A 16,475-nucleotide genomic window follows, 5' to 3' on the forward strand; every position below is an offset into this window, starting at 1 on the left:
TTTTATTAGCCTAAAGTTTATTTGGTATTCTCAGTGGTTTACATGAAAAGTAGATAACAAAGAATAATATTCATGAATTATTTAAAGCAGTAGTTTTCAAATATTAGCATCCAAATTATCTGGAATGCTTGTTAAAACACTGATTGCTGTCGCTGCTGTCCCCCTCTCCCCCGAGTTTCTAATTGAGGATAGCAGATGTGAGGCCTGAGAATTTGCATTTTCAGTAGCTCTCAATAATGCTGGCGCTGCTGGTCTGGTGACTATACTCTGAGAACCATGGCCCTAAAATAATTGATGTGGACATATCTTTATTTCAAAAAATTTTTTTGTTCTTTTATCAGGGAATGGGTCAGAGAATGCTAAAGGTTCTTGCGTTCAGCACTAATGGTAGCTGAGCTCCAAGTGATTCAACTGGGGTAATTGAAAAGCATACATAGTAATATATATAGGAATAAAATTCTGTGTCAAAATAAATTTATTAATAATAAATTGACCTATTAAAATGCTATCTCAGCCTTTTTCAGTACTTCTAAGATTTGACTATATATGGCCAGTTTTGCTTAAAATTTTGTTGCCTTTGTCTTTTTAATATAAAATCTTTTTTTTTTAAATTTTTATTATTAGTTGTTCAAAACATTACATAGTTCTTGACATATCATATTTCATACTTAATATAAAATCTTAAACATCTTCATGTGAGATGAAAGAAAAGAACCTGAAGACCCAGAAATGTACTCACCTCTGTAACCCTTTTTAAATAAAAGTATACTTTCTACATAAAACAAGCCATTTAATCTGACATGTTTTAGACTATTTAAAAAAAAAAAACAAAAACACCTTAGCCTAACATGTATCACTTGCATGATTCAGTAGGATGTAAACTGTACTTTTAAGATTTCTAATTCGAGAACATTAATGATGACATATTGCCCTGTACTATAAAAGTGTAGAAGACACTTATAAAAGTTAGTTTTCTTAGAAAATTGGTTGGAATTGTTTACATCGTTTTTCTTAAGAGATAGTAAAATTGATTAGACACAGTGTCCTTGCTAAGGAAGAACAGTAAGGGATTCCCTTATTCTGGCTACCCTCTAGAGAGGATACAGAGGGGAGTGCTGAGCATGGACCTAGGTAGGGCTGGGCCTCCTCCCTGATACCTACAACTTGCCTTCTTTCCAAATGTGAAGCAGGTTTCCAACACATTTTCTTGTGCTGATTGAAAAAAAAAGAAAAAAAAGGTGGGGTGGGTTTCATGTAGACTTGTCATGATCTAGCATATGTGGACCTGGATCATCATCTGTAAGGAGAAGTTGTCTATGGAACCAAAGAATACCTTCTTTTTATTCTTCCTGGGTAGAAGTTTCCTTCAGATATAAAAGACATTGTTTATGCCATTTTGCATCAGTTGATGATTTTGCTAAGTTATGCCATTTATGTAAGTGTGGGTAGGCCAGCCTGGACTACCTTCTGATTATTTCTGTTATTGTTAGGCTTTTATAGTGCATGCATCAAAATGCTCACTATATAATCTTAAAGTATTATTATACCTACTATGGTTATTTCTTATGAGTTTGGCAAACCTGATTGATTAATCTTTAGTGTGCACAGTGATCAGGTTTTGAGCCACTTAATTCTCAGGAGAAAACAACAGATCACAGGGCATGAGCTAGTATAACAAATGCTACCCTAATAAACCTGTTGGGAAGTAGCCTTGACCATGACAACCAGCATCTTTCCACTTCAGTGATGCATTGCAGCCAAATATAAAGGGCATTTCTGCACTAGACTTTTCTTTGGCATTTTGCATCTTTTTAGTTCCCTGTTTGTTTGTTTTCTTTTTTATGTTGAACAACACAGGTTTTAAAGAATAAAGTGATGCTGTGGATAAACTTCTAGGTAAGTCAAGACCTAAAAACACCATCAGATTTATGTATTTATAAATACTGAACTTTACTGAAAAAAAAAAAAAACAATCAGGTAGCTCTATGAAACTCTTTGGTCGTCATGCTGTCATCTCTCTCTTTCTGCTTTGTGACTTACTGAAGGAATCCGCAGCTTATTTTATGTGTGGCAAGTAGCAATATTTTCTTTGTGAAATATGATTACAATTATACCCCATATTTAGATCCTACTGGGATAGCCAGTTTATGAGGATCAATTCTATTTTTAACCCTGGTTATTACAGCATCTTGATATATGCTTTTGAGACTCGTTTGAAAATTGTTACTTGAAGTCCTTTCTATGTTCTTAATTGAGTTGATGATTTTTTTTCTTAAGTAAAATACAAATATTTTCTTTCCTCAAATTGTAATTTCTCTCCCAGGAAAAAGGAAGAGTATATTCCATGGAGTCAAATCTGAAGGTGTAAATTGATGTTGTTTTTCTACTAGGGTTGCCTGTCTGTCCTGAGCTGGTGAGGGAACACATCCCTAAAACTAAGGATGTGGGACACTTTTTATCTGTCACCGGGACAGTGATTCGAACAAGTCTGGTGAAGGTGCTGGAGTTTGAACGAGATTACATGTGTAACAAATGCAAACATGTATTTGTGGTCAAGGCTGACTTTGAGCAGTACTACACCTTCTGCCGGCCATCCTCGTGTCCCAGCTTGGAGAGCTGTGATTCCTCCAAATTCACCTGCCTTTCAGGTTTGTCTGCATCTCCATCCCGGTGTAGAGATTACCAGGAAATCAAAATTCAGGAACAGGTAAGTGATCGAATAAATGAGAGAAACAACACATTTGAAGAAGTGGTTTTCCATTGTGGTCAAATTGCTAGGATTAGGTAATACAAAAGGAGTACACAGACTTGTGTCATCATTTTATGGAAGATCAATCTTAAAACTGTTGCACATATATCAGAATATAGTTTTTAGATTTAGAGGCCATGAAATAATCATCTTTCCAAATAGAACATTGCTAAAAAGATATGGAATGACTTAATAATTAGGTTAAGTATGTTTATTATTAAGATGAATATTTAAGAATTCTAAATAGCCATGCTTCACTTAGGGACAAGGGGAAATTCAGTGATTTTAACTGGTTGTGAAACATGGGTACAACAGGATTCAGGATTTCAGTTCAGTTTTAATTGCTGTGCCAAAGGAGGTATCCTTTGTCTTTAACAAAAGTGAGCATGATTTTCCTTCACTAATCACAGAGGTTTGTTGTCTCATCTAAAATAAGCAGGAGATAGACAATCCAAAGCTAGTATATAGTCTCTTCAGTTAAGGACTCAGACTTCTTTCTTTTGTACCTCTCTTTTTTGTTATTGTTGTTTTGGTACTGGGACTTGAACCCAGGGAGCTCCACCCCTGAGCTACATCACAGCCCTTTTCATTTCGTATTTTAAGACAAGGTCTCACTAAGTTGCTTAGGGCCTTGCTAAGTTGCTGAGGCTGGCCTTCAACCTGCAATCCTCTTGCCTTGAGTTGCTGGGATTACAGGTGTACACCATCTTTTGCATCACTTAGTGCATGATTTCTATTCTTATTTTTTTCATTTAATAGATTTTATTTTTTAAAATACATGATAGCGGAATGCAGTACAATTCTTGTTACACATATATGCCACTATTTTTCATATCTCTGTTTGTATATAAAGTATGTTGACATCCAATTCGTGTCTGATGGTACAGTTTTCAAGAAAAATTCCTTAAGTCCCCATCATAATTAAATTGTATGAAAATACCAGAGAAATGGAAACAGTAATTTCAAATACTGTTGACTTCTAGATACTTAGTATGTATTTAAGCAGGCTTAGTATCTGTTTTCTGTTTTCTTTTTCTTGCTAGGTTCAAAGGCTATCTGTTGGAAGTATTCCACGATCTATGAAGGTTATCCTGGAAGATGACTTAGTAGACAGTTGCAAATCTGGTATGAACTTTTTTTTTTTTTGAGATGGAGTCTTATTATGTTGACCAGGCTGGTCTTGAACTCATAGACTTAAGTGATTCTCTCACCTCAGCACCTCAGTTTCCTGAGTAACTGGGACTAGAGGCATATACCACCATACCCAGCAAGAATAAGTTTCTTAGCTTCTATAGGCAGTCCTAAGTATTGATTAGGAAAAATCACTTTTTGTTTTCCCCAAGATCACTGCAAAGGAATGTAGAAACTTAATTGTTCGCCTTGAGAGTACAGACTGGCATGGAGGTGGGAGGTGATACAAAGGAAAAACTGGACTGGAGCTTAGAGATCTAGCCCCACTACTTGTTTTATAGACAAAGAACTACTTGCCCAAGGTCACTTAGAATGTTAAGTGGCAGTAAAGGAGTATGAATCCAGATCCATTTATTTCTGTTCCAGGGCCCTTTCTTTGTGTCATAACTTAACTATAGCAACTTACAAACAGGCTGGGGATATAGGTCAGTGGTAGAGCACTTGTTTAACATGTGTGGGGCTTTCATATCTATTTACATATCTATCTTTCTTTCCCTCTTACCCCTGCCACACACACGCACAAAGAATCTAGTGGATTTAGTGGACACTTATATAAAATGAATCAAAGAATATGACTGTCAAATGTTGCTGAAAGTCTATCTAATGCCCAAAAAAAGGAGGTGATTGTTCTTCTCTGCTATGTATTGGTGACATTATGAAAGGAATCACATTAATTTTGAAAAGAATATTCTTTAGTAGAGAATGTTTACAATTAAATTGAATTATTTTTGCATTGAAAATAAATCATAAGCTATTTTTCTTTTGAATGTCATTAATAATAAAGGATGGATGGAAGCAGTCTGTCAATAGCAATTTTTTTCATCTATCTGTAGCCCCAGACCTCTGGAATCAATAGGAGAGAATTGGAAGTAGGTAGAGCAATTTAGGTGCTGATGAAACAACTAGGTGTGGATGTGATAGGGTACTGACTATGGTGATAGGTCGTAAAGAGTGCATAAGAATTTTTTATATCAATAATTAGCAATAATTTGATAAAATTTGGTGTTGAAATATATATACATATATATATGTGTGTGTGTGTGTATATATATATATATATATATATATATATATATATATATATATATATATATATAAATACTCCTTGCCTTTTGGGAATTTACAGCTTAGGTTACAAACTCCAATTTGAAATATGCAGAGAAGTAAAGTTGGAGGTTATGTGCTGACAACTGTCAGTGCAGCAGATGAGAAAATGGGTCTGACTAGAAATGGCTGCAATAGTCCAGATGCTGCAGAAGACAGAGGCACAAAAAGAGATTGAATTGTTTAAAAGAATTTTAGCTTCCTGAAAAATAATAGTTTTTATACATACTATAAAAAATACAAAAGTTTAAAATTAATGGTCATTGCCTTGGACTACCACATGTATCTCACATTTGTTCTAATGACACAAATCTTGTATTCAAGAGGTATTTGAATGAATGAAAATATTTAAATGTTGAAGAGTTTACAGAGGTATTAGTTGCTCTATAAATGTAAGGCAAGTTTTTTATGAAAATAGCTAATACTTATTGAGCACTTACTATATTTTTGATATTACATTAATTTATATACATAATCTGACCTAATTCTCATTGTAGTCCTGTGATGTAAATCTAATTATTCTCAATTTGTGGGTCAAGAACGGGCTCAGGAAAATAGGTAATTTGTCCAAGGTCACACATAGCAAATGAGCAATAGAGCTGGTATTTAATCCAAATTTGATGACACTCATTTTTGAACACTCTTCAGCACTCCACATTTTCCATATAATACTACTTACTGAAAGATTGTTGCTAGTGGGTGCTATATCTAAAGTTAAGTTCCTCAGTAGAAATCCCCATTAGAATGACGGTAATATAGAATTCTTTCAAGTAAATGTTCATAAAGATTGCTTTGATTATGGTTTTATGTATGTATGTTTGTATGTATGTATGTATGTATGTATTTGTTTGCTTACCTCCGATCTACATCCCCAAACCCTTTTATTTTTTAATTTTGAGACATACTCCCTCAGTTCTTTTTATCTAAAAGGTTTGGGGAGGCTGGGATGTGGCTAGTAACTAGGGAGGCTAAGGCAGAAGGATCACACATTCAATTCCAGCCTCAACAATTTAGCAAGACCATAAGCAACTTCACAAGACCCTGTCTCAAAATAAAAACATTTTTAAAAAAGGTCTGGGGATGTCACTCAATGGTAGAGAATCTCTAGGTTCAATCCCCAGTACCAAATAAATTAATTAAAAATGAATAACTAAATAAATAAATTAAAGATTGGGACACACAGTGTAGTAAATTATTTATTATTCTCAGTTGGCTTTGAAGACCATCCAAGCAGTGGCTTAGGAAAAATCTTGGAAACAATGTAAAGTGCCTGTTTAGTGTTTATCACTCTGAAGTTGCCTGTAACTAGAAATGTACTTTCTATTCTGTAAATTAGCACTGTTGGTTCCAGGCTTTCAGCATTTGTGGACTACTTTTCTTCAGGAAATCAAAAGCTCTTAAGATTATACATTACATATTGAAATTTAGAGAGTGAAAGGCATTTTGCATCAGCAGATAGCATACACATAGCACAAAGGCTTGGGCATGAAGACTTGCCTCTTAGTTCTGAGACAGTGTTTGTTGTGCAAAATATAAATACCAAGATGTAGTCTTGAGATGTCCAACATCCTGTATTCAATGTGATTGAAATTTGTGGGGATTAAGTTTATGGGTTTTTGTTCTTTTGGTTTTGGCATTTGTTTCTGCAGTACCAAAATATTGAATGCCAAGCATTCATATTTCATTGTTAACTGATAAATTGCATTGTATGGAATAAGCACAGATGTTATCATTTGGTGAATGTGCATATGAACTATCCAGGCCTTTTAGGAAAATACATCAATCTAATATTCTATCTACCAAAAATAGGTGTTTTTTTTCAAGTAGGAAGGGACCACCAGGAAAGCAGCAGCTGGGTTGTCACTTTGCGCTTTCCTGCTTTGAAATAGAAAAGGTACTCATTGATTTCATAATTCCTTTGATTAATTTTTTAAAAGGAGGTAGTGAGTAAAATATTAACAAATATGTTAAGTAAAAATAAACTTGTATGAAACTACACTAGGTGCTAGGCATCACGAGATTGTCTCTTTCTGACACCAAATTGATACCCTGGCTGCAGCATCTCCTCTAAATTGGAACTAAATTGTTAGAAACTCTTGAGAGGATGAACATGTTGCCCAACCTAACAATGAATAAATCATCCATTAAATTATTTTTCCTGTGAAGAATAATTTTGTTTATCACATACTATAAAAAATAAAAATACTGATTTCAGGTTTTAGTTCTGCATATACAAGTACCTTTAAAAAAAATTGGGGGAGACTGAGACAGGAAGATTGCAAGATCAAAGCCAGCTTCAGCAATGGCAAGGTGCTAAACAACTCAGTGAGACCTGTCTCTAAATAAAATACAAAATAGGGCTGGGGATGTGGATTGGTGATTGAGTGCCCCTGAATTCGATCCCCCCCCCAAAATAATTAGGAATCTGGGGTGTCCTTTGTTTTTTTTTTAGAGAGAGGGATATTTTTTAATATTTATTTTTTAGTTTTTGGTGGACACAACATCTTTATTTTTTATTTTTATGTGGTGCTGAGGATCGAACCCAGCGCCCCGTGCATGCCAGGCGAGCGCTCTACCGCTTGAGCCACATCCCCAGCCCATGGGGTGTCCTTTTACTCCCAAATTATTTTCTAGATGAGCAAATTATTTATAATTTCATGTCCCTTGTTACATGAATTTGTGTGCAACATGCATGATGCAGGTATTGCTGGATTTACTTGGTGCTTTTTCCAGGTGATGACCTCACTATTTATGGGGTTGTAATGCAACGGTGGAAGCCCTTTCAGCAAGATATACGCTGTGAAGTGGAGATAGTGCTGAAAGCCAACTACGTCCAAGTAAATAATGAGCAGTCATCAAGGATTATTATGGATGAGGAAATCCGAAAGGAATTTGAAGACTTTTGGGAAGACTATAAGAATGATCCCTTTGCAGGTTTGTGATCAAGGGAATGAAGCTTATGAACTAATGGTATTAAATTCAGTAGTTAAATACGATGTCTATGATTTGGGGACAGCCTTATGTACTGCGTAAGTCAATGGTGTAGTTCAAAGGGTAGCTTTAGTACCTCTAGATGTAGTCTCCCTTTTCTGGCATAGTCTTTTCTACTTATAGATCTTCCTAGAGATTACTTCTTTCAGTTATTTTAAATAACTGTTATACTGTCAGAGCAGTTTTAGAGTTTCCTACCTTCTTTACCAATTAAGAATGCAATTCTTTAAAAAGTCAAAACTCATCCTATCTTCAAGCCATTATTTTCTAATGTATTCTTAAAATATATTTTTGGTTGTAGATGGATGGACACGATACTTTTATTCATTTTTATGTGGTGTTGAGGATTGAACCCAGTGCCTCACATGCTAAGCAAGCACTCTACTACTGAGCCACAACTCCAGCCCCTTTCTAATGTATTTTTGACAATAAAGACAACTTCTCCTTGTTTTAGCTGAAGATTTTTAAATAGGGAGGACATAGGAGATGATGAGAAGATACAAAGAATAAACTTTGTCACCACAGCAAAAATTCTGTCAGACTAAGGTGTAATTACATAGAATAAAATATCACAGCCTTTGGGTATATATATTTTTATTGGAAATACCAAATGAAAAAAACACCAATTAAATGTTCCCCTTTTTTCATTCTTCCTTGGAGGCACCTTCTGAGAAAACTAAACTGAAGCCTGTAATAGACTATTTCTATAAACTTCACCACAAGTCAAATATATATTTATTCTTACGTCCCATGCAGAACTAGACAGATGAAGAGTTCATAAAATAGCTTCCATTTACCTAAACATGGGAATTTATATTTTGCAGGATTTTTTTTAACTTAAGTGTGTAACACATATGTAATAGTTTCTGATCTTTCTTTTATTTGATCTACATAGAAAAGAGCCCAGAGTTCTCCCTACTGTGGCTTTATTACGAAGTGCTTTAAGAATCACATATATTTTTAAGTGAACTTTTTGATCAAAATTGTTTTCTTAGGATGAGGTCCTTATAATAATAATTTGTACTCTTCCTTGGCATATGGTCATTCCTTATTCATTTCAGTGTCACAGCTCAACTCTGCATTATAACAATGAAGGTTGGTCATCATGCTGTGCTCTAACCAGACCTTCACAAGAGCTTTGTGCTGATGATTTAAAAACCTATCTTGTTTCTATCTTAGTTTCCTATATATCAGGTACCAGTGCACTATATTTGACCATTTCAAAGTCTATATGTGTATTGGTGGAAGAGAGGTGAAGATGATGTCCAAGTGGACATCTTCCTTCTGCGTCTTAAGGCTGGAGGTTGCTCTTCTGCTCCTCTTGGAGGTTGACTTGTTTCTCAATACTGTGGATATTGACTTGGATGAGACTCAAGAAGTTTTATTCTGACCTATAATGACCTCAAGGACCCCTTAACCCTGGTGCTGAGGTCTGTTGGGCCATCTGAACCCTCTCTAGGGTGACTTAGTTATCTTAGATCAAAGGTTTTCTTCATTGATATAACTGAGGGCCATGCCATAAGAGGAGATAACTTGGCCATGGCCATACCACTAACAAGGTCTAGAACCAGAAATTTCAGGAGGGAGGAGGTTTTGGAATGGTATTCACCCTAATGTATTTTCCATGGTAAAGCCATGGAAGCACCTATTGCTATAATCCAAGGAATCATGTTCTTCAACTTAGACAACACATTTAGGATAATGGTCTTCCCCTTTTGCTTATTGCTGGTACCCCAGTTCTACCTTCATTGTGTATCTTTTGTATTAAGGAGATCTTGAGATCAGAAACAAGCACAAATAATTCAGGAAAGAATTAATGGTTAAGAAGTCTCTACTGTGTGCTAGGAACTTTCTATATGCTGTATATTTATTAACTCCTTTGATCCTTAAGAATTCTGAGATACCAATATTATCTTCATTTTACATAGAAAGAAATAGAGCAGAGAGGTTGAGAAACACCCAGAGTTAAATCCGAGGTAAATAACAGCACTCAGGTTTGAGTCCAGACATGATACCAGGGCCTGTGATTTTACCACTGGGATATGCTTCCCATCAGCACGTTAGTTACTAAATATACCTTTATTCAACTCAACAAAGCTGGCCCTTGAACAGTGTTGACTTGGGTGACTCCCAAGTCAGTGTACTTATTCTTAAACCTGCTAGTTGGGTATCTTCCTTCTATGTGTAAGCCATAGACTCTGGTCAGTTTACCTACTTCATTTCAGACCTTATCTGCTTAGATCCCTGACCTTTTTTTCTCTAATCTTTGTTAACTCTGGAAAGGGAGGGACTTCTGGTAATGAATGAACTTCCTGGATTTACCATTTCCTTTCTGGTTCCCTTTTTACTAAAAGATTTTTGTTTCTTTACTTTTCTGCAATCCCAGGTCACAATCACCATAGCTTACCTGACAGAGTCAATTTGATTCATTACTGGGCTGAGGGCAGAGCATGTGCTTAGTATGCACAAGGCTCTGGGTTCAATGCTCAGCCTCCAAACAAACAAACACAAGTAAACAAACAAACACAAGTAAACAAACAAACAAAAATTGTGTCAATACAAAATGTCCTTGTGTGTAGGGCCATAAATCATGGAAAGGGGGCTGGGGTTGTAGCTCAGTGGTTGAGCGCTTGCCTTACAAGCGTGAGGCACTGGGTTCGATCAGCAGCAACACATAAAATAAATAAGTAAAATAAAGATATTGTGTCCATCTACAACTAAAAAAAATTTTTTAAAAATCATGGAAAAGTTCAGGGAAGGCCTGCTGGAGTATTATAGATTGATTAGGTCAGTGATGAGATAAAAGACTAATTGATGAATGGGATATGGAGATTCTCAGATTGGTGTTTTGATATGTATAAAAACAGAACTTAAAACAATGATAGTCTTTTATTTAAAGCACATAATTATAAGAATTCAAAATTTCCTGCTTGATTTGCTGGGGCTATAGTTTGCGATGATCTTAATACTAATACTCTGATACTCCTATTCCAGATTAAAAGAATTTACCAAAATGCTCAGAGTAAATGTCAAATTGACTTGCAGGGTGGATTGATTTTACTTCTCTACCACTTTTCGAGAAGCTTCATAAGCTCCAACTACCCCTTTAAAGATTTCTGGCTGTTAAATTCTGACTCATTTTTAACATTCAATACTTTCCTTTTAATTTAGGAGTGGATTAAGTTTACTGAAATTATCTCACGGAAAGTATAGCTAGTATAATTTTAAAGGAAATGCTGGCCTGATAGGTAGTAGATGAGGAAGAAAAGGAGATCCCTTTCTTTGTGCCTCTTCAGAAGTATGAGAGATTTAAGCAGGCAGGTCTTAGGAATAAAAATCAGACTATCCTCTCACGGCATTAATAAGAAAAGAAGAACCACAACAGTTGCTCTCTTTAATCATTTAGACTCAGCCCTCATGATCATTTTAAATTAGTAGAAAGAATATGTTTATAGTCGGTTAAGATAGGAAGGGAGATTCCAGTTAGCATTTCTTGAAAATTGCTGGTAACTTCTGATCTTTCTACATTTCCCAGGAAGGAATGAAATACTGGCCAGCTTGTGCCCTCAAGTGTTTGGGATGTATCTAGTAAAGCTTGCTGTGGCCATGGTGCTGGCTGGTGGGATTCAAAGGACTGATGCTACAGGAACAAGGGTCAGAGGTTAGTATACTGTTTTGAAAATTAAAAAATATTAACACAGGGGCTGGGGTTGTGGCTCAGTGGTAGAGAGCTCGCTTAGCATGCACGGGGCACTGGGTTCGATCCTCAGCACCACATAAATGTAAGATAAAGATATTGTGTCCACCTAAAACTTAAGAATAAATATTTAAAAAAATTAACACATATAAATACAGAAGCTAGGCTTTTTCTTTCCTAGTAAAAGCACTGTTTTGAGATTTTCTAAATATACTCTTTCAAAGCTGACTGTTGTGTATTTCATACTTAGTTCAGCACCTTTATCAGAAGCTACTCTCCCAAATTCCAGAAACATTTAAAAAAATTAAGTTTTTCAATAGGTAAATAGTATTGATCTACCCTATACAGGTGCCGCTAAATAAAATGTTTATGATTTTATTACTAGTAATTTTTATTGGATCCTGAGTCTTTCTTCAAGAAGATTAGAAATAGTGCATTTTTAATATTGCCACGTCAGTCTCCCCATCTGGGACTGTCGGTATATTTCTCTCAGACTGCTGCTCTCAGTCATCTGCCTGCTGATTCCCCTTCTGTTGGTAGATAGCAAATGTGCCATCTGCCATGAGATGCTGCTGTAGGTCACACATTCAAGCAAAGATTACTCTAAGTGTATAATTATGTTTGGATGGCAGAGAGCTCTTTTGCAGCTAACACACTTAACTGACTTGAATGTCCCTCATATGGGCCATAATAACCAAAGAGTAAACTAGATAACTAAAAGAACATTATTGTAAATCAGGCTGTTAGTAGAGACTCTAAAAAATAGTTCAGCATAGAATACTAAGTATAGGGTTTGTATACATTATGTGTTTTCATCATCTGTTATCTACATGGTACTCTGATAATTGCTGAGCTTAAATAGGGGTTGTCTATTAATATATTTAGAAAACACTAGAGTAAACTAAAGACATTTGGTCAGTGAGATAACAAGTACCAAAGAATGGTCACTTGTTCATTTATGTTGCATTTGAAATATAAGAATATTTAATTATTTTGAGAGATCTACCAAGCTTCATTCCCACTCATTTATTTTAAGATATAGAGTCTGGCTAAGTTGCTGAGGCTGGCCTCAAACTTGCAGCACTCCAGCCTTAGCCTCCTGAGTTGCTAGAATTACAGGTGTATGCCACTGCAACCACCTATTTTTTAAAGATAGATATTTTATTAAGCTACTAAAATTTTCATAAAATAAGAAATGCTTTTGCTTATTTGTTAGATCTTACATGATTTGACAAGTATAAAGCACTTTTAAAAATCTCCAACAATTAAAAATATTTAAATAAAAATAGAATAAAATACTTGTATGACTTGAATGGAAAGATTTAATAACAGTAGTTTGTATTTAAAATTGGTAGAATAAAATCAGAAATTTTATAAGCCAAATTTTTAAAAAATTAAGCAAGGGCCTAAACATCTGGAAATAGCAATCTATTAATAGAATTTAGATTTTAAATGTCACATTCAGTAATCAAGTTAAGATTACTATTACTATGAGAGTTAACTGTTCTAAAGATTGTCTAGTTAAATCCTTTCTTGAACTTTACATAAAAGTATACATCAATAACACTGTATAAAATAAACTATGTTAGCATTCCAAGTGGATCATTTTCTTTTTGATTATACTTATTCATGGATCCTTTTATAGCAATTTTAAATTTTATTTAATTTTTTCTAGGTGAACCTCATCTTTTATTGGTTGGGGATCCTGGCACAGGGAAATCTCAATTCCTCAAATATGCAGCCAAGATTACACCAAGATCTGTGTTGACCACAGGAATTGGATCTACCAGTGCAGGTACTGTACGTGACAATTTCAAATAATTTAAACATTCCTGAGAAGCTTGCCAATGACTTTATGTCTTCTGAAAAGGTACCTATACTAGGATAAATGTCAAGCTAATTTTTCTAAGAGTAACTGCCAAAAATTGAAAGAAATGTGCAACTTTTGTAGCTCTAAGAAAATATTTAGAAAACTTCACCTTTACTTATCTTTGCATCTTAGTTTTGCTATGATTTTTCTCATTTTCTAATGATTACTTTCATACAGATTTATTCAGGAAAATGTACATATCATTTGCCATTTTATGAAGTTCCAGTAAACAAAACATTAGATAGATGGTGTAGAACTTAAGTCATTTTCATGTTCATAGGTCTCATGGGTAATAGTATTTCTTACTGAAATTTCTTTGGTAAAGGTAGATATCTGTTTTACTATTTGGAAAGCATACTTTCATATATACAACATGGTGCTTCATTCATATATTGTAATGATTCTTCATCAAGTACATTTAAAAGCCTTTGCAGGGGCTGGGGATGTGCCTCAAGCGGTAGCGCGCTCGCCTGGTATGCGAGCGGCCCGGGTTCGATCCTCAGCACCACATACACACAAAGATGTTGTGTCCGCCCAAAATTAAAAAATAAAAATTATTAAAAAAAAAAAAAAGCCTTTGCAGATAGGATGTAAATATTTATAAAGCAACTTCGGAATTCAGAAAAAAATATTTTAAAAAATGTATTTTGATGCTATTTTGTATTTTTACAGTTTTGATTGGAATATTTCTCCTGTTCTAAAAATGGGCCTTTGGTTTCACACATCTTGTTATTTGCTACTTGTTAAGACAGCCTAATTTCCATAGCCTATGTTCAAATTTCTTATGAGAAGCTTACACTTCAAAGTTTATCATATAACAAGATATTCCACTGTTCCCATATAAGTAAATGGCCTCTCGAGTTTTAAAATAAAACAGTACATTAATATGCATTAACAAGGAGAAATTTATAAATTGAAAGTAGTGGACAAACCTACTACTGAAAGGAAGTAGGAAAGATTATATAAAGAACACTTGTGTACTTTAGAATCTTTACAATCCAGTGTTCTAGGGTTCTGTATAAAGTGGTGTCTGCAACAAAGAAAGATGTTTCCCAAGTAATTATGTGGAATGTTGACATGGAATATTTCCTAATTACCTGGTATGTCAAGAAATAAGTCCAAGTCATCTTGTGGACTACCAGTAACATAAGATTATTTAGGAAGTTTCATCATGAATAGCTGTTAACTCACTGTGTTAGTGAATTGTAAAAATACATTAGCATTTTCCCCTCTTTTTTATGCTATTTTATAACCCAAATATGAGCAAAAAGACTGATAGAGGGAATATAAATTTCATAATCGTAGAAAATTGACTGCTACTTCTCACCTACTCAAAGGACCAGATTAGCTTTTATTCAAACTGTTATTGCAACCCATTAGGGAGTCATGCAGCACATAGTGAGGTACACTAAAGGATGCGTTGAAAATTAATATAAACTTGTGATGCTACAGGGTCATGTTTTTTTTTGGATCATGGTAAAAAAATTTGAAAACTGCTGTCAGACTTTTGATAAAACTAGAAATCCAAAATCCTAAAACCACAGGATAAGACCATATAGAAATCTAAAGGTTATAAAGGACAAATGCACATATGCTTCCTCAGATTCCTGGATTGTGTTCTCAGCTCAAATGATACCCTGATTTCCTCCAACCTACTCAGCTTATCTCTACAGTGCAGTTAGGTGATTTGTTCACGTTTATATTCTTCATGATCAAAAGGCGGGAAAAACAATTCAGAGCCTGCCAGCTAAATTCAGATATAGTGTCTATAAATGAGGCTACCAGGGAGAAAAAAGCCTACACACTAGTTCTTAGTTATTAATATTTGAATTCCAAATCGATTTTCAGTTATTAATTTTTTTTTAAAAACTAACTTAACAGAGCCATAAAACTTAAGGTAATAAAAGGTAATTGTTTTTAAGTCCGAAATTTGTGTGAAAATTAGCTGTCAATTTCCAAATTGATATAAAAACCTAACTCTTTGATGTCACTACAAAGTGATCTTTTAATTAGAATAAAAAGTCAGCAGTGGATTGCATTATTTGGTGATTTAGTTTATATGTTTTATTTCTAATGAGAACATATCTTATTCCTACTAGATTAATCACTGAGCTCTTTGTTGGAAAGTATTACTTTTATTTTCATTTTAATACCTTAACATTTTCTTTTAATTTCAGTTAGACAAAGATGATATTTTCTTCATATAGTTTTAACAGTCGGAGGCATTTTGCTTTTAAAATCTATGAACTAGTTAATGGACAATATTCTAATAATCTGGCATATTAAATTCCAAAGTTTAATATTTAGCAAAACTTTGCTTCACAAATTCACTTTTTTAGAATGACATGAAATATATACAACTTAAGAGTCTGTATTTAGACAAATGCTTTTTCCTTTCCTCAAAATAAAAGCTTTAAAAAGTGAAGTATAAAAGTTTTAGATATGAAGGCACTGCATAAGCTGTAATCATATGGCTACCTTGCTTAGCAGCAAGAGTCAAATGAAAATATTCTACCTTTAATTTAATGGAGTATAGAGACTTTTTGAAGTACCTAGATGTCATCAAAGAAAAATAACCTTTTGACCCATTTAGTTAATAAATTCCTTTCCATTATTGCTTTTCAAAAACCTGTTATCTGGAAAAGCTATCTAGAATGTGTCAACTACAAATATGCCTGATCCTATTCTTCTCGAGTTGTCAGAGGACATGGGAAAGAGTAGTATAGATGTGAAAATATAGATATTTCCAAAATAGTAACTAATGTTATGATAAAGCTAAATATACCTTTCTAAATCCACTGTTTTTATATAAATAGTGCCAACAACAGATGATCTATAAGTATATTTGAGCTATTATAATCTCATGTTCTTAA

The 16,475-nt window shown here is 34.4% G+C and overlaps 1 protein-coding gene across 3 annotated transcripts in view; it reads left to right on the top strand.

Moving 5' to 3' along the window:
* The window catches only part of Mcm9 (minichromosome maintenance 9 homologous recombination repair factor), a 77,866-nt gene that overhangs the window by 5,312 nt on the left and 56,079 nt on the right, over positions 1-16,475 (top strand). For all 3 annotated transcript variants that reach the window (XR_011707706.1, XM_027953022.2, XM_071613069.1), the window contains exons 3-7: positions 2,391-2,707; positions 3,793-3,874; positions 7,778-7,978; positions 11,571-11,696; positions 13,408-13,527. Coding sequence is in view for 2 of the 3 variants with exons in the window: in XM_027953022.2 (XP_027808823.2) it covers positions 2,391-2,707; positions 3,793-3,874; positions 7,778-7,978; positions 11,571-11,696; positions 13,408-13,527 (846 nt within the window). In the remaining variant the exon portion in view is untranslated. The remainder of the gene's footprint in view (positions 1-2,390; positions 2,708-3,792; positions 3,875-7,777; positions 7,979-11,570; positions 11,697-13,407; positions 13,528-16,475) is intronic.

Source organism: Marmota flaviventris, chromosome 6, assembly GCF_047511675.1.
Source record: "Marmota flaviventris isolate mMarFla1 chromosome 6, mMarFla1.hap1, whole genome shotgun sequence".
In the NCBI taxonomy this organism is placed as follows: domain Eukaryota; kingdom Metazoa; phylum Chordata; class Mammalia; order Rodentia; family Sciuridae; genus Marmota; species Marmota flaviventris.